General features: G+C 38.5%; 1 protein-coding gene across 2 annotated transcripts; it reads left to right on the forward strand.

Annotated features, from left to right (window-relative positions):
• The first annotated feature begins 256 nt into the window (after positions 1-256).
• Positions 257-25792, forward strand: C4H1orf116 (chromosome 4 C1orf116 homolog). 2 transcript variants are annotated; one of them, XM_020777897.3, is made up of 4 exons: positions 257-10500; positions 18510-18667; positions 21015-21189; positions 23052-25792. In XM_020777897.3, the coding sequence occupies exons 2-4, from the start codon at positions 18554-18556 to the stop codon at positions 24476-24478; spliced, it is 1716 nt and encodes a 571-aa protein (XP_020633556.3). In that variant the 5' UTR covers positions 257-10500; positions 18510-18553; the 3' UTR covers positions 24479-25792. The 2 variants fall into 2 exon arrangements, with proteins under 2 accessions (XP_020633556.3, XP_020633557.3); XM_020777898.3 differs by lacking the exon at positions 257-10500 and adding an exon at positions 10558-10690.
• Positions 25793-26314: the final 522 nt, after the last annotated feature.

Here is a 26314-nt window from a genome sequence, read left to right on the forward strand (position 1 = left end):
TACTATTTTGCCTGTTTAAAAGTAGCTACAATACTGATTTCAAGATTTTAAATTTTGTGTTCTGCAGTGAGCGAAAATCTTGTTTGGTGGTGAGATACAGGAATCTTAACGGTAGGTGGCGTCCTACCATTTGTATTTCGGATTCCTATTGATGACACTTGGAAGAGGTGCAACTCTTCAGAAGAAACTAAGGCTGTAACTTTCTTTTGGAGAGATTTTTGCACTGTAAAACTTGCATGTTGCCACATAGCTCAGGGGAACCCTCAATATAGCTCTTAAACATTTTCTTTTAAAAAAAGGCAGACAGCATGAAACAAAAAACAAATCAAGTGTGTAAAACAAGCAAAGCCGTTTCTTCTCTAAAGTTTTAGTTAAATAAAACCATAGCTTGAAAGCCTTAGAGAATACATTAAAACCGTATCTTGTTATTTTTTTTTCTAGTGGCATTGATTGCTTTCTTAAAACTTAAGAGTGGAATAAGTCTGGTAAGAGAAATTCCATGGGAATATGCAGGTGCAAAAAAGAATGAGATGGATTGTGCTCACAGGCACAATAGAGTATAATAGATAGTGGTAGTGTGTGTGTTTTTTTAAAATCTACTTCTGATAGAATCAGCAGTTTTGTTATTAGTCTTGGGTGTACTTTATATTGAAAGAAAAGTGGGATAGTTTTTGAAATAAAGTGGGACTCGGACTTCTCGGTATAATAAAATATTCCAAACTGAATGATGCAGAATAAGAATGTTATCTGGAATGTGTCCTTAGCTGTGTGTGCCTCAGGACACATGTATGCCATTGCATACACTTTTAGTCATTCTTTACTTGTACCTATAAGGCGGGCCACATTACATATGAGGAGCAACAAGGATACCACATAATGTGTATCTGGACTACAGTTAAAACTGGGGACTGTGCTCATTGTTCGTGCTATGCTCCATGACTGGATAGTGGTGTGGCAGTACATCAAGCAGATTGTTAGTCTTTCTATGTAATTTGTGGAAAGTGTTCAACATTTTGCATGAAAAAAAACCTGGACATGCATGGAAAACAAGTTTTGTTTGGCTTTATAGAACAGCCATTATTATCTGGAGACAAGACTCCAAAACTGAAAGTATGTTATATTTTTTAAAACTGTGTTTGAAAAAGATAGGTCAGTTTTACAGCTGTGTTTTCCCACATCTTCCATATTCTTTATGTTTGCTGATAATATCACAGTTACCACTGTTAAGTGGTCAAATGAGGGACCTTTACATTTCTTTAAAGTTGATGTAAAGTATAAAAGAATTGGACTCTGTCTCAAAAATTGCACTATTCGTGGCACTGTCTTATCTGCAGCATTACTTCAGATCGTCTGGTCTCCTCATAAAGTTTGACTTGCAAGCACAGGGTATTAAAAAAAGGTGGGCAACATTCAGCCTGTGGATTATATATAGCCTTCCAGGGGCCCAAATGCAACCCCTTGGAACATGAACCCCATTTTTAAATGTTCAAATGTGGTTTGATATTCCTTGTATTCTCCAGGTGTGAAAGGCAATTTTGAGGAGTCCCTGGAATGCCAATCTGGAACTTTTCCAGATCTTTTTTTAAAAAAGTTTTTCTTGAAAGAAAAAAGGGTTCAGAGATGAAGTGCATTGAAATGGTCCTCTGCCATCAGGTATAGGTCCTCTGAAGGTCATCTACTGATCTAGAACTTCTCAGTGTTTGCACTCACCTCATGGACTATTCTGGCAACCATGATTTGTCACAATACAACACGGTCATTGGGTTTTTTTATGAAGACATTTGCTTTGAAGCTGTAATAGGCCTTTTGTTTACCACCATGAGCTGTCTTTCAGGGAAAGACTCTATTTTCTTTTTTCTTTAAGTGACACAGGAGAGACAATAAGGAAATGGAAAAGAAATGGTGGCAGAGGTAAATGGGAACTAGAACTTCAGGTATACATACTTTAATTTCAGTTGCAGAAGACACATCCTAACTTCAGTTGCCTGGACATATTTGGGACATTAATTGGTGGAAATGCAAGAAGTAAAGTTGCTTTTCTTACCCATTTTTCATCCCCCCCCCGGTAGCACATACTTAGAATTCAGATGTTATTTTGAAAACACTCAAATGGTGAAAGCAAGTTAATAACGTAGAGCAGTTTAGTGACAATAGAATCCAGCTCTTGCCTTAAACCTAAAAGCAAACAGTATAGGAATTTCAGGGTACTGTATTTGACGCCATTGAGATTAACCAAAAGAGGCTTGCAGGTGTAAAGGTTTGGCTGTATAGTCAATTAAATGCTGGAATTCCAGGTGTATAGTGACATCTAGATATTTGTATGGGAAAATGTAATTGTTAATAGCACAATTCTTTTAACAGGTGCAGGAGTATGTTCTACAAGAAGGCACATTTCAATGTTCGATTTATGTTGATTTTTCTTCCCTTTACATTGCAATCCTATGCATGTCTACTCAATAAAAACCCTTCTTCGTTGAGATTTATTTCAAGATAACTGTGTATGTGACAGAACCATCAGTAACTTATTTCATGCTTTGGTGTACTGATTTGAGCTGGAGTAATTATTGTCTCTCTCTCCCCCAATGAAGGACCTTTTTAGTTAATAATTTGAAAAAATGGAATGTTGAGCATTTTTGTGGCAGCTTAGAACACCAGTCATGTGGAAAGGATACAGGTAGTGCAAGGACATGCAAATAGGGAGAGGTGTATGTTAACATTCACTAATAAGTTGTTTGGGAAATGTTTTTATTGCCAATTAATGACATGATTTATCACATTCAACATTTGCAGTTGTATCAAACTTAGTTTGAATAAAGCAGAAAGTGTAAAAGTTACTTTGTGGAATTACAGTTCCAAGAATATCCCAGACAATGGCTTGGGTCTGAAAGTTGTAATCCAAAATGGTAATCTTTCCATGTTCTGAAAGAAATGCAGTTTGTTCCTAATTACTATTTAAATAGTCCTAAAAATTCAGCTTCCTTAAATGCAGCCAGTTATGTTACTAATAAGAACAACCGTTGTTTCCTTCATGAGACACAAAGATTGGGTTTTGATAGAAGGTGTTCCTTATTTGTTTGAGGAAGTGCTGGATAGAAAAAGAAAGTTAAATCTAGAAAAACCTTTAGTCAATAGAAAATAAATGTTAACTTTATAGATGACACAGCTGATTTTCAAAATCAAGTTTGGCGAATGCTTAAACTGGACCACTAAAAATATCATCGGAAAGGTAAGCTTTCAGTTCCTGTTGGACTGGGCATTGCAGAGTCCAAAAATAATTCTGGCTAGATGTTGAAGCTCCAGGATTGCAACCCTGGTAAAGCCACTCGTGTACCTTGGAAATCCTATGAGTCTGAATTGACTCGACAGCATGTAACACACATAAGCCATAGAAGTCAAAAATTATTCAGAACAAACTTGGTTGCCTTTTTGTAATGGATGTGGGTCTTTTATGGGGACCTGATTTTAAAAACCTACTGAGGAGTGTAATTCAATAATAATAATCAAAAGTCAGGAAGTGAAAGTTTTACAAGTAACATTGTAGCTTTTGTTGACTCTATAATCATGATCTTTATCACTTTTGTTAAATTCAATAAAAATATACAAGTTTTACAGAAGTTACTGATTGTTTTAAACATTCTTGGGCTTCAGAACATTTGTCTTATTTCCATTGAATAATGGTAACAACTGAAGCTAAAATTCTGCAAGTGGTTGATTTGTGGGAAATGTTACTAAGGCATAAGAAGTTTGATTCAAAATGTGTGTTATACTGAAAAAGTAAAATGATACAAAGAACCAGCCTATTCAAATCTGCTTGCCACTGAATCACCCAGGACAATAAATTTGTGATAACCTGAAAATTCCAAGCCACATCCTAGAAGGATCTAATTAACAGGTAGGAGTGCGCTAGTACAGGTTTCTCTTTTGAATGCATCACTAAAAAAGTATGCAGAAGAACAACATGCCAAATTAAGGCGGTGCTCGCTAGTGCTCTGCAGTGTCTGAGAAAGCAAAAGACAGGAATGCTTGCACTTGAAATTATGGGCAGCTTGTTTCCTTGATAGTTTCAGGTTGGGAACATGAAAGAATCACCTTGTTTCATTAAGCCATTGGTTTTCAGCTGTTGGGATGGGACATCTGTTGGCCTCCTGTTTGATGTTGGTCAATCTTCCTCCCCCCATAGTTTTTAAAAACAGCTTAAAACAATACTTTTTAGGGGAGCCTTTAGGGGTATTTCCCCCCTCAGTTAGTCTACCCTGTATCATGTGAGAATTGTCGCCATCGTTTTTGTTTTACTTGGTCTGTGTATTTGGTTTGTTCTATGGTTTGGGGATTATTCTTATCAATTGTGTGGGAATGGGGTAGGGGACATGGGTTCGACTAAGTCGGGCAAAATATAAATCTAACAACAACAACAATAAAGTGATGTGGACAGATTACATTTACCATGAAAAAACGGAGGCTGTGAATTACTGCAAATACAGCAGGTAGTAGGGGAAGAAAAAAAATAAGCCTAAGTAATTATATCAGTACAAGCAGAGGAAAATTACTGAAAGCAGTGAAAATGGAGAATATTTTGAAAACAACAGAAACAAAGTCTCAATATAAGAAACAACAATTTGAAAAGAAATGAAACAGCTTGAAAAATAAACTACTACATGGACAACACCTGAGAAATATTGATGGAAAGCATAATCATAATTCAGCATGGGCATGGCTAAAACTGGGGACCCCTAAGAAAGAAACCGAAGGCTTGATTTTTGCTGCACAAGAACAAACACTCCAAACCAATGTGATGAAAGCTAAGATCCAAGGAGTTAGTGCTAACAGCAAATGTTGACTCTGCCAAGAAAAAGATAAAACTGTGTCACACCTCATCTGTGAACGTCCAAAGATTGCACAAAGAGATTACAAAGTTAGACATGATAGAGTGGCAAAGTTAGTGCACTGGTCGTTATAAAAAATATAATTTGCCAGCCTCCAAAAACGTGTGGGAACATCAGGTAGAGAAGGTGTCAGAAAATGAGGAAGTCAAGATCTGGGATTTCCGGATCCAAACGGATAGACATCTTGAACATAATACACCAGACACAGTAGTAATAGAACAAAGAAATGTCCACATCATTGACATTGCAATTCCAGGGGATGATAGAGTTGAAAATAAAGAATTGGAAAAACTAACAAAAAGTACAGAGGCCTGGCAATTGAAACATCTTCAAGAAACAATTAAAAACACTTATGTATAGGCAGGCCTTCCCAACAGCTAACCCCTGACGATCTTTTTCTTTCTGTATTATTTTGACCTTTATCTTTGTTAATTTATAATGCTTTTAGAATTTACTGCTGTTGATTTGTAAGCCGCCTAGAGTGGTCGAATAAGACCAGATAGGCGGGATAGAAATGAAATAAATAAAATAAATAAAAATCTTGTCTCTGGAAGAAGCATAGTTCAGTGGTCCCCATAGTCATTGGGGCTCTGGGAACAATATCAAGAAATTTCATACAGTATTATAAACAGTTGCAGATCTCAGAAATCACACCATCAGAGCTACAAAAAATGGCAATATTAGGAACAGCATACATACTGCATCGATACTTAACAGATACTTAGGTTTTTGGTTAAAACTTGTATCTGTTATATAATACCAGTCAATGTTTTTAATATTTTGACTGTGCTGTGAGTTTAATGATGATGATGATGATGATGATGATGATGATGATGGCTTGTGCTGCTACTATTTTATTTAAAATAGTTTACCCTGACTCAAGGTGGTTTACATCATTAAAAGGCAGTGTGTATATATTACTAAAGGATCAAACAAATGCCACCACAAAAAAGTAAATAAAAGCAATACATATTCAAAGCAATGAAATACAACAATCCATTTTAAAAACCTTCAGTCAGTCAAACATAAAGGGAAAGCTTGCCTAAAGAGAAAGGTATTTACCTGCTTCCAGAAGGACAGCAGAGATAGAGCCAGGCTGGGCACCTGTGGGAGGGAGTTCCAAAGGCCTTCTCTTGTGTTCCCACCAAATGCATCTGCAAAGGTGGCAGGATCACTAGAAGTGAGTTGCACCAGTGATACTACTATTTCTAATGCTCTTTGTCTATAATGCTGTTTTGTGGTGGGGGGGTGAATGGACAGAAGAGTGATTAGGAAACTAAAGGAAAAAACATGGGCAAATGCGGGATATTTTTCTAAATGTGGGGAAATTGTATATTTTATGATGGGACTAAAGGTGGCTCCTCCCAGATCTTAAAGACTTCATTAAAGTAAACAAAAGGTCAATTTTCTAATCTGTTAATTTAATCAAAGCAGGTGTGCCTAGAATTCCACAGGCAAAGGAGAAAGACAACAGAAGCTCTCTCTTTTAGATCATGTATCTGCACTTTAGTCTCGACTGAAATCCTGTGCTTAGCACAGTAAGGCTCAGTTAGAGTAGACCTGTGGAATCAGTGGGGATTTAGTGAGTCAACGCCCCCATAAGTTCCATTGATTAAATGATCCTACTCTAGTTGCAGTTTATTATGCTAAACAATATAATTTCAACCATTTTCTAATAAAATAATGGTTGAATATACATGGGGTTCCATCACAGTTTAGTTGGTTTTGCATTTTAAGCTGAAATTCTTCAGCTTCACAAAGAATGTTTCATGTTAAAACACAGCACATGTGTACAACCGTGACATTCACATATGCCAAAACAATTCAAAATAAATCAGTTTCACAAACAATTCAAAATAAATGACCGTCTTGCAGCTAGTAAGTAAAATACTTTGCTTTCCAACCAAAATACATGCTTCCCAGGCAAAAAAAGAGGTGCTTCCATGTGCGCCATGTAGTCACCTCTTTAAAAAACTGATTCCCAACATGCTAAACTTGATTCAAATATCAACTTTTTCCACATTTAACCGTGCTCTAATACACAAAGAATCCGTGTTAATGAAATAGAGGGACATGAAGATTTCATGTTTTTTCTGTTTCCCTCTTTTGTTTCTTTCCTTCCCCTGTTGTCTCTCAAATTGCCTGAGGAAGTGTTATGCCAAACAGAGTTATGAGGGCTGCTGTCAATAACTAATCAGACTATCCGGAGGTGGCACAAAGGGCCTGGATTGGTTGGAACCAGTGAAGATATCTACTTTTCTTTCTTTCCTTGTACAATTTGTGCTCCTGGCAAAATAGAATGTGAGCCGATGCTCCTTTACTGTTCCAAGATATAAATTTAGCTGCTCCACAGCACCAACTGGCTGAGTAGGGAAAATGGAGACTGTCTTTACTGTGGTAGTGAGCAGTGACTGGTGGCAGTATTTGGCCTGAGAAACACAATAGTGAAATTACTGCACCTTGTCCTTAGCAGCTTGTCACAGAGCAGGAAAGGCAGTCATAATGATGGTACTGATGGTGGTAGTATGGCTGGCAGCATGCAGATGTTAGGACCGGCTCAGCTCTTTTCATTATTTACTTCTGTAGCTGTGGCAGCCACTGATCATTCTTGCAAAAACTACAGGCAGACTGGCAAGTGGCCAAACTCACTGACTCCCTTCCTGACAAATAGTCAGGCAGTACACATGGTGATGGCTTCCTGCTAAGTAAGCAACCCTCAGGGCCGTGCTGGCCTCTATGTGAATCTTTCGGGGGAGAGAATGACTCGGGTTGGTTTTGTGGCATATACAAAAGCCATCTTGAAAGGCGGGCAGGTGGGGGGAGACAGGAAAGCTTCCTAGGGGGACCCTGCTTCGTCTGCATCCTCTTGAGTCTCCCAGAGGGGGAGATATCACTGACCATGGCTGGAGGCAGAGAGCCATGTTAGAAAGACTCATGGACTTCATTTATCATTGAAAACTGACTCCTGATGACTTGTGGAGGCTAAAGGACAAGACATAGAATTCTGGTATTTTAGGGATGGCTGGAGGAGGAGGGCATGGGAGTAATCAAGAGACCAGAAACCTTCTTCGCTTCCTAATTTGGGGAGCTGGTGTGGCTATTAGGGATATGCATTGTGAAAACTGTTCAGAGCTAGGAAAGGAGGAGGTAGGAGCAGAGCGGTCTCTGGATTTATTCTTTTAACAGACAGAAAAGAAATGGAGGGAAGCAAAACCAAAGAACCTAAAGAGCTGCACCCTTTTCTATTTAACAAAAGGACTAGTAAATGAAAGACCCCAAAATGAATGAGGCACACCCTTGAAAGAAACTGAAATGAATGGAAGCCAAATATTTCCCCCATTCACATTGCTACTGATCATTTCCTTCAAACAGGGAATGTGATGGAGATCAAGACACTGCCATCTTCCATTTGTAACTTTCTTACATCTGCCCACTGTGTCTGCCATCTATTTTAATTTCCCACCAAGTCTATTAAGTTAAAAAAAAGAACAGAAAATGGCTGCACAGCCTTTTGATTTCTACTAAGTTTACCGTGAATTGTTGGATACCTCAGAGGTTTAGGTATCTGGTTATGGAGTCAGAGGTTGGAAGTTTGATTTCCTGCTGTGCCTCCTTGACAAAGGCTGGACTTAATAATCCATAGGGTCCATTCCAGCTCTGCAGTTCTATAATGATAATGATGATGGAATTCCAAAGGACTGTTTTACCCACTACTCTATTTTTCTGTTAGTCTTCTTGCAAGTGAATTTTATAGTTGGCCTTGATTTCCACCAAAACTGTTCCTCAACTGTAGCAAGCAGTTAATGGAAAGGTATCACAATAAGGCTGCAAATTGATAATCACTATTATTTTATGGGTGGGGTGAGTTGTTTTTTGTTTGTTTGTTTGTTTTGGTAAGTTCTTCTAGGAAGTGGCATTTTGGGAGGATTTTCTGCCTCAGATGCAGAATAATTTGATAATAAAAGTCTTCTACATTTCGTACTTTGGTATACAAGGACCGATGCCATTTGTTGTTCAGGCAGCAGCATATCTTGGAGTGGCCCCAATTCTTCCTGTTTGCCAAGTGATCTGTTGAAGATGATTTGAAGTTGAGTTTCCTAAGGATACAAAGTTTAAATTCCATTGATCTAGACGTTTGTGGACTGGGATTCCTAGCATTCCTCATATTGGCTATACTGGTTAATGTTGCTGGCCATTGCAGTCCTGGCCATTGCAGTCCAATAACATCTGGAGAGCTGCACTTTGCTTGCCTACCCCTCTAAAGCAAGTTGAGAATTTTGCTTATTGCTATCATTCCATATATACAGTGCCAGCCAGTCACATGATAGCTATAGCAAAAGTCCTTTAGCATGGCATGTAACAGCAGGCCATTAATCGGAACAAGTTCTCGCATCACACAAGACACTTCTGATGAATCAGAGATGCAAGCAAAGTTTCCATTCTATATTAACTCTCACTGAGAGCAAAACCCAAAGAACTCAGAAAATGTGTAGTCATCCTGCCAACCAAGGCCTGCAGATATATTGTTGTATGTCATCTTCTTTTCTCCTTCCTTCTATTTCAGAAGCTGGAAGCCATGATTGCAATTTCACTTCCCCCATCTGCCATCTACTTATTAAAGATAATCATTCTATTACTTCATTCCCTTGGTTCTTTCACTTAAAAAAAAAAGCAGGTGTAATCAAAAGTGTAATTAAGGCCTGATAATTACATAAAAGTGAGCTTGGAGTATATTCAGAACATCATGAATTTCATTATGTTCTATCTAACCCATGACAACCCTTTGAATGAAGGACCTCATAAAAGGGGAGAGATCAAATTGTTTAGATAGAGACTTCCAATTCTGAATCAGATGTTTGATAGGACAGCACCTCATCCACTCCTGCATTCTTCATAAACAAATTGTACCTGCATTTCTGATAAAGAGATAAAAGCAACACAAAGGGAGCTCTATTAAAGACAAAAAAAAGGAAAGTGAAATAATTTTCCAGTTAGTGCATAATGAGCCTTGCAAATAATGAAGACTTCCATCCTGTTTCATGATCACTATTTGTCACTATTTGGTTTTTGCTAATTTTGTACATTACAAATTGATGCCCTTGTTGTAACTCAGAGAGTACCAATATTTTAATTGTTCTTGCAATAGAGCACTCTAAATACAAACTTGGACCCAACCCATGGATGGCCGCTTCTTCACAATTTTAATGGTTGATATTAAAAGAGGGTGGAGGAAGTTAATGGGGAATAGCAAGCAACAGTGTCTCATTTTAGCTGTTAAACATTTCATAGTAAGACGTGTGTGTGTTCCCCTAGGGTGATATGTTTACCTATTATGCTTCACTTCTGACTGCTAAACTTGCAATATCTGGTTGGCCAAGAGCTTTTTAATCCCGCCTCCCCCTCTTTTTGAAAACACCTGGAATGTGGACTTTGGGGGAGGATGTGTTGATTGGTTGAGAGTGATCAGCAGGGTGGAGTGAGGAAAGGCAGAGGAAGAATTTACCTGTCTAGGTAAGTCAGTGGGAGGTCAAGAAGAGAACAGAGAAGGTGCTATAGCTTGTTTGGTCCTGTCAAGACACGGCAGAGTACTTGGAACTGTTTTTATTTCCTAGTAAAGGTGAGTTAAACTCTAACCAAATTATGTATGCTTAGGATGATAAGATGAGTACCTCGATTAAGTACAAACAGTCAAAGCTTGTCCAGTGCGGGTTGTGTACTTTCTCTGCTTGTACTGTCTTTCTTTGCTTTTGCCGATATCCTTTGGGTTGTTGAAGGATTATGGAAAGACTGGATTTTTCCTCCTGAATGTAAGTCAGACACAATGCAGACCTTTCTTTATAGAGCCAGCTAGAAGGAATCTTTGTTGATAACTCGAAGTGAACAGTCCAAGTTGTTTTAAAACTGACTTTTAGCTTCATGAACTGTGTTTGAGTAGTAACTACAAAAAGGGTATGTGGCATGTTTTCTGTTCAGAATCAAAACAAGGACAGAAAATATTCCTCTGTAATAAAAAGATCAGGGAACATGTTTGATAAAGCGACGAAGATGCAAATATGTAATATATTCTTAGCTTGGATGTCTTGTTATTACTGGAGGGAGAAAGAAATCTAGCTTTAAGTTTGCAGTGCTTAGAAAAGTTTTGTATACACATTTGGATTGGAAGTATTTTTTTAATGTTCTTGAGGAAGAAATGGGTTTTTTTAAATCAATTAAAAGGTAGAACTGTGAATGCTTGTAATTTAATATTTGGCAGCTGGGATTGTACAGATAAGTAGTTGTAAAACTGAATATAATGACTAATAGATTTTCTGTACCACTGTGTTTAAGTGGTACAAAATTATTAGGCGAGCTATGTTCCTTTCCGCCAAACTGTACGTCCTAGTTCTGAAATGAAGGCAACCTTATAAAAATCCCTGCAAAATAAAATAGATTACCCCTTTCTGAAAGGGATTGTGTGCAGCAGACTGTGGTGGATTCTTTGTATTGGTCTTGGGAGACTGGAAGTTTAAGCAGCTTATACTGTATTTTCATTTTATAGAAATTGCAGACAACTGCTTGTTTGATTGTTTAATGTGCAATACAGGGTTACTGGCAACCTTTCAATAAATCAAGTGGTGTTTTTAAAAAAAAATCTGACTTACAACAATGCTTTTTTATGGGAGGAATTCTCAGAAGTGGTTCAGGATTCTTCTGGAGGATCCCTGGGACTGTGCAGCTTGCCCAAAGCCACACAGACTGGCTCTGCTCAAAGGAGCCACTGCAGGGAATCAAACTCGCAACCTCTGTCTCTGCAGTGAGATACCTGAACCACTGAGCTATCCAGCCAGCAGTTAGGACATGAAACAGATGGTAATACTGGGAACAGACATACAGTACACAACTTTGAATTTACTAATCTGAATGTTGTTCATGTAGTACTTGATGAGTGCCTTTTGCTGTCATAGACAGTGAGCAAAAGTTGGAAAAGGAAGGAACCTTCAGTGGTTGTATTCGTCTTGGTGGGTCAGAGGTTATGCAGTTCTATCCCAGAAGAATTTGCTTCAGAAGTGCTGAAACAAACTGTAATTGGAGAAAATCTTCATCGTATGGCCTGTCTTATTCTGGTCTCTAAGAAAGAGCTATTTGTATTTTAAGTAGTTGATTATAATTTATGGTTCAGGATGTTATTTTGTAAGTCCATGGTGTTCTTATTTATTTTGCAAGTTTCATTTCAGTGGGATTGGAGAGGCAATAGGATGTGCTGACTAAGAGTAGGAAAAGCCAAATTCAAATCTCCACTGGTATTTAATTTCACTTGCAACAATGAACCATATGGATGATGCGTCTTGGTGCATCTTATTAGAACATTGCACTAGTACCACTCTTGTGGTAGAGCAAGCAATCTCATCTAGCATCTGAAATGGTGGCAGAACAAATAACCTGATCAGTGTGTCTTGTTTCTGTTAGGGGGAAAAAAGAAGAAGAAGCCAGAAGTATCTTATGCATAAGTCAGGGGCTATAATGGTATATGTTTATGAAATCATTCTGATTTTATGATTATGTTCTGGCATGTGCAGATTTTAAAACTACAGTACATAGTCACCTACAACTGAAGGTCACATAAGAAGGATTGGCAATGGCTATTTCCTTTAGGTGGCTCATGTATGCGTTGTTGATATCTCAAGTGTGTGCACACCTTGGAATCACTTCCTGACAAATGGGCAGCAGTGTGTCAAGAAAATACTTTATTGCTCCATCCTGTGTTCATAGTGTCACTGAATTGTTGGCTCAGGGTTAGTTAATATTTAATATCTCTAGTTTAGAGCTATAAATAACTACAGCTTTGTTAGCTCCAAAAGCCTTCAGAACAGCTGGCTTTGTGGCTGCTTTGGGGACAGATGCCCTAAGAGGAGGTTCAGGTGTTCATTTCTTTCTGACACCAGTTTTTCCTCTACTTCACCTCCACATTTTTGAATAGGACAACGTATTGTAATGCAAACTACTTGTTCGATTAAAGTATCAAACCTTTTCACCTTGTCACCTTGAAAGCACATTGCTGCTTATAGTTTTGAAAGTAAAATCTTGTTATATTTAGTTCTCATTATCTGTGGTAGTCTGTTTCAGCAGGTATAACAAAAATAGAAGCAAAACCTAAAAGCAAAAGCATAGGGGTACTTAAAACCAACAAATTTAGTTCACTTTGAGCTTTTTTTTTTTTGTAAATTATAATCCACTTCCTCACACATGTCTGAGAAGCTGATTGCAGTCCTCAAAAGCTCAAAGTGAAATAAAATAAATCTGTTGATTTTAAAGGTGCCATTACTCTTCCATTTTAATTTTTTTTAAATTATGTGCCTAGTCTGTGATCATTTTAATCCCATGTGCTGAGATCTAACGAGTTCTTACATTTGTTAGTGTGATCTGCTGTCGTCCTTTTGAAATAGCTCACTATATCCCATTCTTTATGGTTCTTTCCTTCTTTCTATTAAATAGTATTATATAGCTGAAGTCTTGGAGCACATGTGCCAAACCACAATATATTTGATCAGTCTTTTAAGGCAAAAGATGTTCAGATATCAACAATAAATAAAACATGGGTTTTAATTTTTTTTTTTTTAGTGTCAAATATGAATAACTACTGTCTGTAGCACCACACCACTATCCCTCATGCTGGTAGCTCCAACTTCTTAGTCACCAGTATATATCTTTGAACCTTCAGCTTTTCTTTCTGGCCAACAGATGTCTATCTTTCTGCCTGCAAAACATTTTTTCAGGAATGACATTTTGCTGTCTTAGGTGAAAGATAAGGAGGGACCTCTTTCTCATACAGATGGCCACCAAACTGACAGTTATATCTTGCTTCAGCACTATCAGTGATATTGTGCCCTTCGCCAAATAGGAGCCAGTGCTATAAGTAGGAATCTCAGGAAGGTTGTATGGTATACAGAGCCCTGTCCTGCATTAGAGGGGGAAATATGAGAGTTCATGAACAATAGGTGAGAGGTTGTCACAACTGATCTACAGCATCACTCGGCCTAATGACAGGTTTGGCTCTGCTCATCACCTTGCGCCTCCCCCAGCAACATCTAGGACTGGTGATGGAGACTTTGCTAAATATTTACTTGCCGACTTATTCAATGCCTCTGCTTTAAGTACTCAGCTGGGAACACAAGCCAAATAACTTTCTCAGTGTTTGCTCTCCCAGATGTTTTGAAGCATCAACTTCTAGAATCCCTGACCATCGACCATGCTGACTGGTCTTTCTGGGAGTCTGAGCCAGCTGCTTGCCTGTGATATGAGGCATTTAGACTATGCTTGATGCAGTTGCTCTGCAGAATGTCTTGATGGGAACTTTGTTCCTCGACTGGCACCTGCCCTTCTTGAAAAGCTTCTGGGGTTCCAGTAGGGTACACTGCTGATACTTGTTCTGCCCCTGCTCCTTTATATATTTTTTCTAGGCTAGTACCAGCTGCCATTTATATTTACATCTAGAAAAAGCCACTCACATAGCTTTACAGTGGTGCCTCCCAAGACGATTTTAGTTCATTCCGCAAAAATCATCGTCTTGTGAAAAAATCGTCTTGCAAGATTCCTTGTGAGGACCATAGTGTTTTCAAAAACCAATCATCTTGCAGGTTTTTCATCCCACAAGGCAATCGTCTAGCGAGGCACCACTGTGTGTGAAATGTAAAATGAAAGCTTGCCCATCCCACTTGGTGCAACATGAGTATTGCTGCTCTAGGTCCTATGTGAAAATGAAATGTTGGATTAAGGCATATGCACCACTATGTGTAATTAGGGTAGTTTTCTCTTGATTGTATAAGACTGTCCAATGGAATAGTGGTACCTTTGCTCAGCCTGTGTTTTTCAGTCTGAGAAGACACACCTAAAGATGATGTTTAAATGTACTTACAAAAAGAGCTGACGTGTCACTGCTTTTTTAAAAGATGATCAATATTGTTGAGGTTAAATACCTGCTACCCTTTGTTAAGAAAAGTAGCATTCCAATTTCTTACTGATGAACTTATAGAATGTGACAGCAGCAAATGGGTGGAGTTGGAAACATGTCTTGCCAGTTACAAAACTTGTGACCACATTCTCACAAAGCAGTATGGTGTGATGTGCTGAATAAATCTGGGGGAGGGAGCAATAGGAAACAAGCTGGGGTGGATGTCATTCTTGCCTCCGCCACTGATTCAGTCACATAGTCTTGGGCAGGGCCCTTAGTTGCTTGAGCTGAAGCTTATGAGATTCACAAGTGGCTTGAATCTGTGGTTAAAAGATTCAAATCTGACCATGCAGAAGATCTGCCAAGCTAGGTTAGGAAGTGCTTTGCACAAAACAAAGAGGAGGGAGACTTTAAATACAGGAGTAGGGAATTCCTGAGGACTGGAATTTGCATCTGTTTATCTCAAAAGGAACAAGGAAGAGAGTCATGGTTGAACAGATCAGCTGATTTGGTAGCAAAGAGGCTGTAGGAAGAGTCACATAAACTTGGGTTATTTGCAACTCTAAACTTTCTGGTGAGATACTCAGCGTCATGGAACCTGTGGTGACCTGAGGTTGTTTGAGATGACAGAATCAGAAGTAAAATAATACAAGGTGGACATTACAGTTCAGAATTCAATATTATATACTTCCTTATTTCTCTTTGTGAGTGACTCTCATCTCTCTCCAGCTTGAGGTAGCCATTTGTTTAGCATTTTGTATGCACTAAAGCTAGCAAAATGCTTTGACATTAAGGGTTTGTCTAGGCTGAAAATCATGGAATTGAGATGTCACTGGTTACGTCTGACCATAGTTAATGTTGATTAGGATATAAAGCATATTTAAACTAACTCTGGACAGGAGGAGGCAATTTATTCACAAAGAGGAGGGAATAGCCAAGTCAGGCCACAGAAACCATGGATAATATGAATGGAAACCCATGCTTGATCAGTTTTGGAGAGGATTTACCTCAATAGATGCCCATTATCGTCATCCTTGGAAAAGTTTTAGGACATTCTCCTTGCAGTTTGTTTTATCTCTGCTTAGAGGCATTCAGGGAAACCATTATAGTTTGTTCTTTGCAATATTTGTGTAGGAATAAAACAAGAAAAGAGTGTCAGTAGGTACTAGTCACGATGCCTTTATATCATTTCTGGCAGCACAGGCAGTATGCCACTGATACCCTTTGCGATGGGACATGAGCAGCAGGTTGCGGTTGCAGTTGTGGGCTTCCCATAGACACCTGCCAGGAACAGTTAAACACGACAGACATTTTCCCATTGCCTATGGCACTCTAGATGTTTTCCTACTGTGCCTGAAAAATTCAAGCAGGAACAAAGGATGGGCCTCCTATAAAGGACCTCTGTGTTTAGTAATATCTGGAGTGTAATGTGTGTTTTCACATTTTCCTTCACACAAGGAATGTCAGGTATGTGCTAGGTAAACTCACACCTTGGCTTCTGACCAAAACAAATAGGCATATAACCAGTAATACCTGCATATTTTCAGCATTATTATTATTATCAACAGTTGCTTCTCTAGCTAATTTTAAGGAATACTTTCTTATACAACAAATGTGTCCCTTGCAAATAAGAGTGTCCCCCCTCTGCTGCCCATTATATTGACCTTCCAGAACCTGAGGTACTAGAGGAAATCTATAATTTGTAGTGATCATGTCTGGTCATGGCCTGTATTTTGAAGTACAAGTTTTGGTGGCTTCTGGCATGCAAACCTGCACCAAAGGTGGCCCTAAGATTTTTAAAAAATACACACTGGATGATAAGTGCTTTTACATTGCCTGCTCTCCCATTCCCTTAAAGTGCTTGTAGTGTTAACATACTTACAATGGGATATAATCCACAGCAAGCATCTCAAAATTATTTTCATTGGTTTTTTATCTAGAATGAGTGATGTCAGACTTGAAAAGAAACAGAAAAGCTATTTGATGAAAGGTCTTTTTTACAGTTAGTTCCAAACAACATATAAAAGTTTTTGGGCAAGGAGGTAAAAAAAGCTTATTTCAATTTGCCTCACTGTAGACAGTAAACTTACTAAATCATCAAGCTTAGCTTGATGTGCTTCAGCTCACCCACCCCTGAGGCCAGCTTGGGCTTCTCCTTTCCTTTATTAAAATACCTGGCTTAACTGAAGCTACTCAAACCTTTTGTACCTGTTGCTGACACAAGTGCCGGTGGGCAGTAAACAAAGCAGAAAGCAAGGTGACATTCATAGTAAAAACTCATTTCAGAGAGAACTGGTAGGCCCATTTCATCAGATTCTCTCTCAACAATCCAAAAGAAGATCCTTTCTTTATGACTGCTCTGTTCATGAACAAGAGAGTGTAATAATCTTCTGAAGAAGAGAAAGAAAAACCGAATTTGTTGCTTTGCCATTTTCCCAGTCCCCAATGAGGAGGAAGACTGACAACAGTGGAGGAGAAAGAAGTTTATTTGTAAAGGAAAAAAGAAGACTTTATACAACTACATGTTGTATGGTATGAAAATGGCTCAACCTTTAATATTGATCTAGTAATCTGTCCAAAATATTTATTCTTATCTTTTAGTTAAATAGTGACTAGAACGAGGATTGGTCTGCAGACATGGGGTTTGTTGTAGACTGGTGTTCTGAATCAGGAAGCCATTTGTCTACAGATTTGTTTGTGTGAAAAGGACTTAGCATAACCCGTGAGCTAATGTTTGAGCAGTAGAGGCTGGGAGTTGAGAATGGGAGCTTTCAGTCTTTGGGTATCTTGGCTTGTACGAGTATTCAGGTTTGACCTGTGTTAGTTAGGCATCCTTCAGTCTCGAAAGACTATGGTAACGTGCTCTGTATGGAGGACTTGGAACAGCGTCTAGTGTGGCTGAGGAGGCCAATTCGAGAATGACAATCTCTTCCACACTGAAGACAAATCCAATCTGTCCCCTGTCCAGCTCCCTGATTTTGCTGATTTTGTGACTTCCTCTTTGCCTCGGCCTGCTGGACGAGGGTCTCTTCAAATTGGGAGAGGCCGTGATGCAACGCCTGCCTCCAGGATGAACGCTCAGATGTCAGGGTTTCCCATCTGTTGAGGTCCATTCCTAAGGCCTTCAGATCTCGCTTGCAGATATCCTTGTACCGCAGCCGTGGTGACCTGTGTAATGTAAATATTATTAATATGCCCACCTTACAAGGGAAATGTTTTAATTTAAAAGGATTTAATCTTGATTCTTAAATTAATTTTATTAATGTAATAGAATTTAATATTAATTCTAAGTAAAGGTACTTTAAACAGAAAGAGTGCATGGGATCAATATGCAGTATCATGTAAATAAATAGTTTGATGGCTAAGTCAAGGTCATTCTCAGAGGTCTGTAGGAGTGAATGTACTTCTTAATAGAACCAACGCAACAGGTTGAAGGAGAGGGATGGATAATCTGAGGCATATATTGATGAATGGGTTGTAATAGCTGAATATAGGTATTTTCTTCATACAATTATTTATTTATTATAGGCTACCATTGAGTGTAGGAGAGGATGCAGATACATTGGCTATTTACTGATGTCCTAAAGAAAAGAAAAGGAATTCATACATAGGAGCAGCATTCATTAGCAATCTTGTTTTCAAATATGTCCTTAAATTGCATTGTATGTTTATGATTTTGTCTTGTGTTTCCTATTCAGAGATCTTGGGTCGTCCTTGGCTGCTGTCTGACCTGAGTTGTGATATGCCTAAAAAAGATTTATGGGTAGGAACATCTGATCCAGATCCTGCATCAATTGTTGGCAGTGCAGGCAGTTGTGACAGCATGATCAGTAACGATTCCAGCTCATCTGAAATGGTAAAGTTTAATTTTCCTGTTCCATGTAATCTTACAAGGTTTAAGGTATTTTGCCACATTGAGTAATAGAACAGATGGCTAAAATATTTATGAAATGTAGATATTTAAGCACCATTTACCCAAACTTGACTAAAAGCAGTCCCCCAAGGCAGAGTACAAACTTTTTGGGCAACATTTCTGTAATTACCTGCAGGGTATGATATGCTATAATAAATCTTCATAGGTAGTTAATGCCAGAGTAGAGAAGGTTGAATATCACACATTAGCCTTTTCTTCCAACAGAAAGGAAAAGGTTTATGAGTCTTGTGGCTATTTTATATTGTCTATAGTACGAGAGAAGAAAGGCTGTTCATATTCTGGATTCAACTACCTGCTACTCAAAACCTTGCATACTGAAAAAAGGGTATTTATATTTACCTTCTTAGTTTACTTCATAGAATGTTGGCTTTGATCCCCAAGTTTTAAAAGAGAGTATTTCTTTTTCACCTAGAGAGGAATTAAAAGGTAGCAGAAAAGAATGTGAGATTTTAAAAGACAGAAATTTATAGTATGCAGGATTGTAAAGTTTATTCTCATTACCATCTGAAGATGACCACCTCTGATTTTATGGGGGGGTTGGGGTGCTTCTGTTCTGTTTTAATTTTTTCAACATACCTGGGTGGAGGACATGACCTAGATCTTGAAGATAATTCTCTAATCAAGCTTTAGTCATTGCATCTGTCTTTCTCATAAAGTCTTTTCACAAATTCTATTTAAGCTTACTGTACAAATTAATCTGCAACTTAATGTAGGGACAAGGAAATTCTAGCCCTTCAGTCTACCAAGCATGGCCAGTACTAAGGGATGGATGTATTTATATTCTAGATGTCCAAAGATTCACAGCCCTAGATTCAACAATATCACTCACGCTTTGAGGGTGGAGTGGATTTCTGTCCACTGAGTGTGCACATGTTTATGTCATTGGCTTACAATGCCTGTTTTTTTTAATCATTCATTACATTACTTCCTGTTTGACCTGTAGCTTAGTAAATATGTACTAACTACAAATTATAGTTCTGAATTGAATTTCCAATCAGTCATTCTGTTTTGCACTAGAAATGAATATGCATGCAATAAGACAATACAGTTTACTGTACTTTGTTGTTTCTACCTTGCTTTCTATCTGTGTTGTATCTATTTCTTCTACATGACTTTGATTTAGATAGATGGACTCAGCTGAATAGCCTAATGGATGGTTGCTACAGCATTTCAGATCTACTTAACAAGAGTTTTTAACCTTGTTTTTAGATTATTTTGCCACTTCATACAAAGGTGCTGCATGGACCCTCCCCCACAAGTTGGCTGGCCCACTCACAATGCACTGTGGACTGCCGGGAGCCTCCTCCTCTGTCAGTGCTCCAGTCTGGGCAGGAACATGGCCTGCCCTTCCCTGCCTCCTCCAGCAGCCATCTACTCTGAGGAGGAAGCAGGACAGGGATTCTCCCCATACAGGTATTGAGTGGTCAGCTGCCATAGGAGGCAGGGAATGGAAGGCTGAGCTCCTGTCCAGACTAGAGTGCTGATGGAGATGGAGGCCCATGGTGCATTGTGAGTGGGCCAACTGGCTGTGGGGTGGGGGTGGTTTACTTTGATTTGATTCATGTACATCTCTAGTTATAATTAAGATTCACGTGCTAAATGTGAATTTTTAAAAAATGTACCTTGTTCGCTGCTCACATTAAATTCAGATTCATTTAATTGAAGATCCAAGCAAACCTTCCATAAACCAATAATTGAGCAACATTATTAATACTTTTTTATTAATACATCTCTAGTTATAATTAAGATTCATGTGCCAAATGTGAATTTTTCAAAAAATGTACCTTATTCACGGCTGAGATTAAATTCATAGATTCATTTAATTAAAGATCCAAGCAAACCTTCCATAAACCAGAAATTGAGCAACATTATTAATACTTTTTTTGTCTCAGATTACTGACAATGATGCTAACAGGAATGGTGACTGCAGAAACTTAATGGCCTTTTTTTCTGGCCCAAGAAAATCAGTAGAGTTTTTATTGACCTTGGCTATAAGCATTAGATAATCTTTCTGTGTAACTGTGAGAAGCAAGGGAATTAACTGCAGTAGGTGTGCTTAAATGCAAGCTAAGCAAATGGAAATGGGTATTGCTCTTCTATATAGTGAGTTTTTATATCTCCTTATTTGCAGTGTTATGTTCCATCAAGTCACTTCTCACTTATGACAGTTCTATGAATTAATGACTTCCAAAGAGACCTATCACCATCAGGTCTGCTCAGATGTTACAAGCTCTTTGTATTACTTACAATTTTTCTTTTTCTTTTGAAGAATGACAGTGGTTATGACTTTCTGTCCGTGGAGGAGAAAGAATGTCTTATGTTTCTTGAAGAAACATTAGATTCTCTGGATACTGGAGCAGACAGTGGAATTTCTCCAAATGAGACTGAACCTACGGGGTCTTCCAGACACCCACGGACATGGCCTACAAGAGAGGTTCCCAAAGGTATGCTTGTTATAAAAAACAGTGGTGAGAAAACAGACCACAGTAAAAGAGAGAATATGCAGTTGCAAGTTCTGTATTTACCACACTTGCTCTAGTTTGGTAGATAACTGCACATGTATATTGTCTCTTCTACCAAAAGGTATAGATTATTGTATAGCTAAAAGCCTTTAGATAAAGGTAAAGGTTCCCCTTGACAATTTTTGTCCAGTCGTGTTCGACTCTAGGGGGCGGTGCTCATCCCCGTTTCCAAGCCATAGAGCCAGCGTTTGTCCAAAGACAATCTTCCGTGGTCACATGGCCAGTGTGACTTAGACACAGAACGCTGTTACCTTCCCACTGAGGTGGTCCCTATTTATCTACTTGCATTTACATGCTTTCGATCTGCTAGGTTGGCAGAAGCTGGGACAAGCGACGTGCGCTCACTCCATCGTGTGGATTTGATCTCATGACTGCTGGTCTGCTGACCCTGCAGCACAGGCTTCTGCTGTTTAGCCCGCAGCGCCACCACGTCCGCTTCTACAAAATAATAAAAACAAATTGGACAACATAATGCAAACAAGCTAGACAAAGATACAAATTTAGCTCATATTTTCCTACCTGCTTTGAAGAAACATGAGGAAAATGAATTATTCCTAATAATTATTAATTAATTATTCCTATATAATTATTCCTTACCAACAACGAAAAAACAAGCAAACTCAGTTGATGTAACAAAATTCCTCCTTGCAGCATACCCAGACAATTCACATGAGACTAAAAGAACATGAGACTAAAAGAACAATGGGTGAGATAGTGAATAGCATATTCTACTACATTTTAACAAAAAGCACAGGAATGATCCTCCATGGGGAGGTTCTTATAGTAGCCATCTAAAATGGCAGAGGACATAAACCTTAGCTCAACGAAAGTGATTCTGCATGGAGTAATGGTAATTGTCTCAAGCTCACTGAGAATCAGTTTTAATACAGGATATAACTTAGAATATATTGTGGAATGGATAACTAACATGTCTATGAAAAAGGATTTCTGAAACAGGAACAACTTTAACTGTAATTTGGTATTAGCTAGAGTCATCTCACATTAGGGCTAACCTAACACTGAATGCAAAGTGAAGACTTGAAATTTAGAATCAAAAGCAAAATCATAGAGGCCAGCCATGAAATTAGCAAGCTAAAATCCTGTTATAGAAGTTAAAATTCCAAACTTGTATTCTGATCTGAACTGAAGGCCACCCCATTTGGTTGAAAGTATGTGACATCTGGGGAACCTACCGGAAAGCCAAAGACTTTGTTTTAAAATGTGTTGTATCTTTCCAGCTCAAAAGTTGCAGATCTCCAGAACTGTATACAATATAATACAGCAGGAACAACCTTGGCCAAAAATTCATTTTCAAAAAATTAGCATTCTGTTGTTTTTGTCTACAGTAAACAAACCTGAATGCCTTTTCAAACCCTCCTTTGCCAGTGATAGGATAACCACGTCATTGCATGGCATGTTATAGAATATAAATCTTCCTATTTACTGAAGCAGGTGGGCATTTTTCAAAGCTCCTGCTATTTTTGCTTCTCACATGCCTCACATTGGAAAATTTCTCATATCCTGTTCAGCTTGTACAGTCATATCGAAAGTCTCTTAAATAGATGTTGTAAAGCATAATTGAAAGAAATGAGATTTTGTTTGCTCTCCTCTTCCATTTAATTCTGCATGCTACCCATTTTATTTGTTCTTAGTTACTGAGCAAACTAAGTTGTTACTTTTCTTCTTCCTGAGGAACCTAAAAGTAAACAAAATGAAACAAAATAAAAATCTGAAGGACATTCCTCAGTTTTTTCCTTTACCCTTTTGTCTTCTCAATTTTGCAGAGCTGGATCATGAAAACCTTGGGAAGCAGCGAAAAATAGAACTGAAAGATAACAAATGTGTGTCTGATTCTGTTTCAAGTCCAGGCCACCATAGTCTTCCAAGAAACATCTATGTCAAACAGTCTCCTCTAATGCCTAAGGATTCCTTTGGTAAAGCAACAGAGTCTAATACTGAAAATCTAAAAGACCTCCCACAGATATGCCTGACTTCACGGGAGTCTCCTAAACATGAGACACAGTGTTTACAGAATGATGAAGCAAAGGTGAATACAGGGGTAAAGGCCTCTGATTTGGAATCTGTACTCATTCCCCCACCAGAACCATTCCAGGACCATTCCAGAAGAGGGCAAGAGCCACCACATCATAATAAGGTTCCTGAGAAAGATGCTGAAAGTAGGATGAAACCTCAGTTTGCAGTTAGGAGTGCTGATATGTTGGAGAGACATGAGACTGTAGCTGCCCAGCAGAAGCTTTTGTCAGACAGGAAAGAAACTGTTATAAAACCTTTGTCTCCTAAAAATATCAAGAAGAATTCTGAGCAAATGATGGATGGTCAAGAAAATTATAAAAACCCTGCCCTGGAAGACTCTCTCCAAGATTCCAACTTTAAGCAAGGGCCTCCTACTGCCCCCAAACCCAGAAAGCTGCCACCCAATATTATCCTCAAAACCAGCAAAACTAATGTTGTGTCATTCAATGTGGATCCGAATCACAAGATAAAAGTTCTGTCTCAATCCAGCGGTAGACCTAGAGCATCAACTGGTGACTTTTCCATGGAAAAGCCACATTCTCTTCAAAAAGAACAGGAAAGAGCGAGGAGAGAGGCTCTTGAGAAGCTGGGACTTCTACAAGATAAAGAAAAAGGTCCAGAGGATCAAGTGACTAAAGCCTCCTCCTCCTCAAAACCAAAAGAAACTTCTAGGACTAGCAGCAGGGAGAATGTAAATATAGATGTCACTCCAAATAAGGGACCTGAACAGCAGCATAACCAGGTTGATGGGAAAGGAATCTACCCAGTGGAGAAAAACATCCAAGGTGTCAAACAGGCAAATTTCAAATCCAACACATTGGAACGCTCAGGCGTGGGTCTGAGCAGCTCCATCTCTACTGGCAAGGAGGGACAGAACATTAAGAATAGTAATTCCACTGGCAAAACATCCTTTTTGGAGAGGATTACTCCAAATTTCCTCAGAGGTAGCCGGCCACGCCCAGCTTCCCTTGGCACGGGAAAAGACTTTGTTGACCTGAAGGATAATAAATTGCATGATGTTTTGCGGGAGAAGAGTGATAAGCGAAAATCTTACCCACTTCAGCAGCCTTCTAAGCTGCCCAGGCCACCTTGTGTCAGTGTGAAAATCACCCCTCAAGGAGCTGCAGAAGAGCACAGAAAGGAGGCTCTAAAAAAACTTGGCCTGTTGAAAGAGTGAGCCAAATAATAGGTTTTCTACAAAAAGACTATATGCTCATTTGTGGGCAATAACTTTGGTCATTCATTCTCATCTCTGCCTGCATCTGAAAAGGGAAGGATAGTGGCATAGGCTGAATGTACTATGGTTTTGTCTAGTGTTTAGGCATGTTTGATAGGTTAACCAGCACTGATTTCATCTGTTGGCAGGAGGACTAGCATCTCACTCAGATTTTGTTTTTATCTCTGTAGAGGTGAATTCTGCCATTATAAATTCCACTTCACACCAAGTAGAAATGTTCCATTTGCATAAGGTGTGCAGTTTGTATATAGTGTATACAGATATTGCTATTTGTATGTTACCAGGTATAATATTAACTAGAAATGGAATTTACATACTTTCTAATTAGTAGAGAAAACCCAGAAATGTAGATGTGTATGGGCCCCTTGTAGCATGACAATTGCCATGAGGCTAGAACTCCTTAGTAAACACAATAACAGTTGTTTTTGTTCTTGTAGGGGAGTCAGGAAAAATTAATATTTAAAATAATAAATCATAATAATAAACCCTAGAGTTTTAGCTGTCCTCCAAAACAGGAAGAACTTTATTGATGATGTGATCACAAATGGCTCAGTGCCCTCAAACCAAATCTGGGCAAAGGCGATGGCATACAAGAACAAACAGATTATATAGTTTAATTCTTCTTAATCCCTCATTGAACTTCTCTTTATGTGGTTATAGTTTGAGGTTTTTTTTCAGTCTGGCATTGTCCTTGGACACGACACTAGTTGCAGGTTCCTTTTTCTCTGCCTAACAAGGTTAAGTGTTATCCTGGTTCCAGTGTGATTGACAAAACCACATTTTAAGGTCACAGCCAAGAAGATTAATATAATTTCATTTAATATCAAGCACAGGTTTTTGATGAATATATGATTGATCAAATATTTATTCTTACAGAGGGGGGTGGCTATTACAATCTGATGCATACACTGAATCCTGTGAAATCACTAGAGATACCATATTTTCTTAGATGATCCATGGTCTTCATATTTAATGAATCCACAGAAATGCATGGGATATGAATCTTAAGCCTCAATTTGGGAAAGATAAAGTACTTGATAGTTCTTTTACCCTAGCTTCTCAATGAATAACTAATGATGAAGAACAACAGCAGTACTACTCCAGGTTGATTTTGTTTCACTTTAGCTTGCTATAGCTGCTTTATGTGAAGAAATTACCATTGCATGCTAACTCAAATCATGCAGTGTTTTAGAATGAAGAGTGGGTGGGTAGCCTTTTAAAAGATTCAATAATAAACTATTTTATATGGTAAAAGTGTTTGCAGTTTTATTTGGTTAGTAAAGCATATTTGAAGTGACAAGTAAAGTGTTTTATTAAAGTAGGTAATTGACATGGCTTAAAAGTTAAATCTAATCTATTTGAACCATAATACTAGATATTTTATGAAACTTGTTCTCAGTTCTTTCGTGGAAGAGGAAAGAAGATCCTTAACCATCTGCTATCAAAGTTTCAATTGGCTCTCTCAGCAGTCCAGCACAATCCAGTCAGTTCTGGAGTTGGTACAAACATGGTCCAAATGAGCACCAGACAGATCTGCTGAGCTTTGTTTCTATGCTGAACATCTTCACAAACCTAGTTCATATATAGGTGGGCAAGAGTGAATTTGAGCATTCCTGTCTAGTTCCTTGATATGGAAAGCGGGCACTGTAAAACCTGGACTAGATGTTCTTAGGCATAGAAAAAGGACAAGCTCTTGTGACAGCTTGTTTGGCACTACTGCCTTCTGACAAAGGGACTGGTAAGATCTGAAAATCCTATAGAACAGTGGTTCTTAAC

This window comes from Pogona vitticeps, chromosome 4, assembly GCF_051106095.1.
Source record: "Pogona vitticeps strain Pit_001003342236 chromosome 4, PviZW2.1, whole genome shotgun sequence".
Classification (NCBI taxonomy): domain Eukaryota; kingdom Metazoa; phylum Chordata; class Lepidosauria; order Squamata; family Agamidae; genus Pogona; species Pogona vitticeps.

Excerpts from the sequence above, each read along its gene's own strand:
- C4H1orf116 (XM_020777897.3), top strand. The coding sequence starts at position 18,554 with ATGCCTAAAAAAGATTTATGGGTAGGAACATCTGATCCAGATCCTGCA. Across the intron at positions 18,668-21,014 it reads ATTCCAGCTCATCTGAAATG|AATGACAGTGGTTATGACTT; the intron begins GTAAAGTTTAAT and ends TTTCTTTTGAAG. Across the intron at positions 21,190-23,051 it reads TACAAGAGAGGTTCCCAAAG|AGCTGGATCATGAAAACCTT; the intron begins GTATGCTTGTTA and ends TCAATTTTGCAG.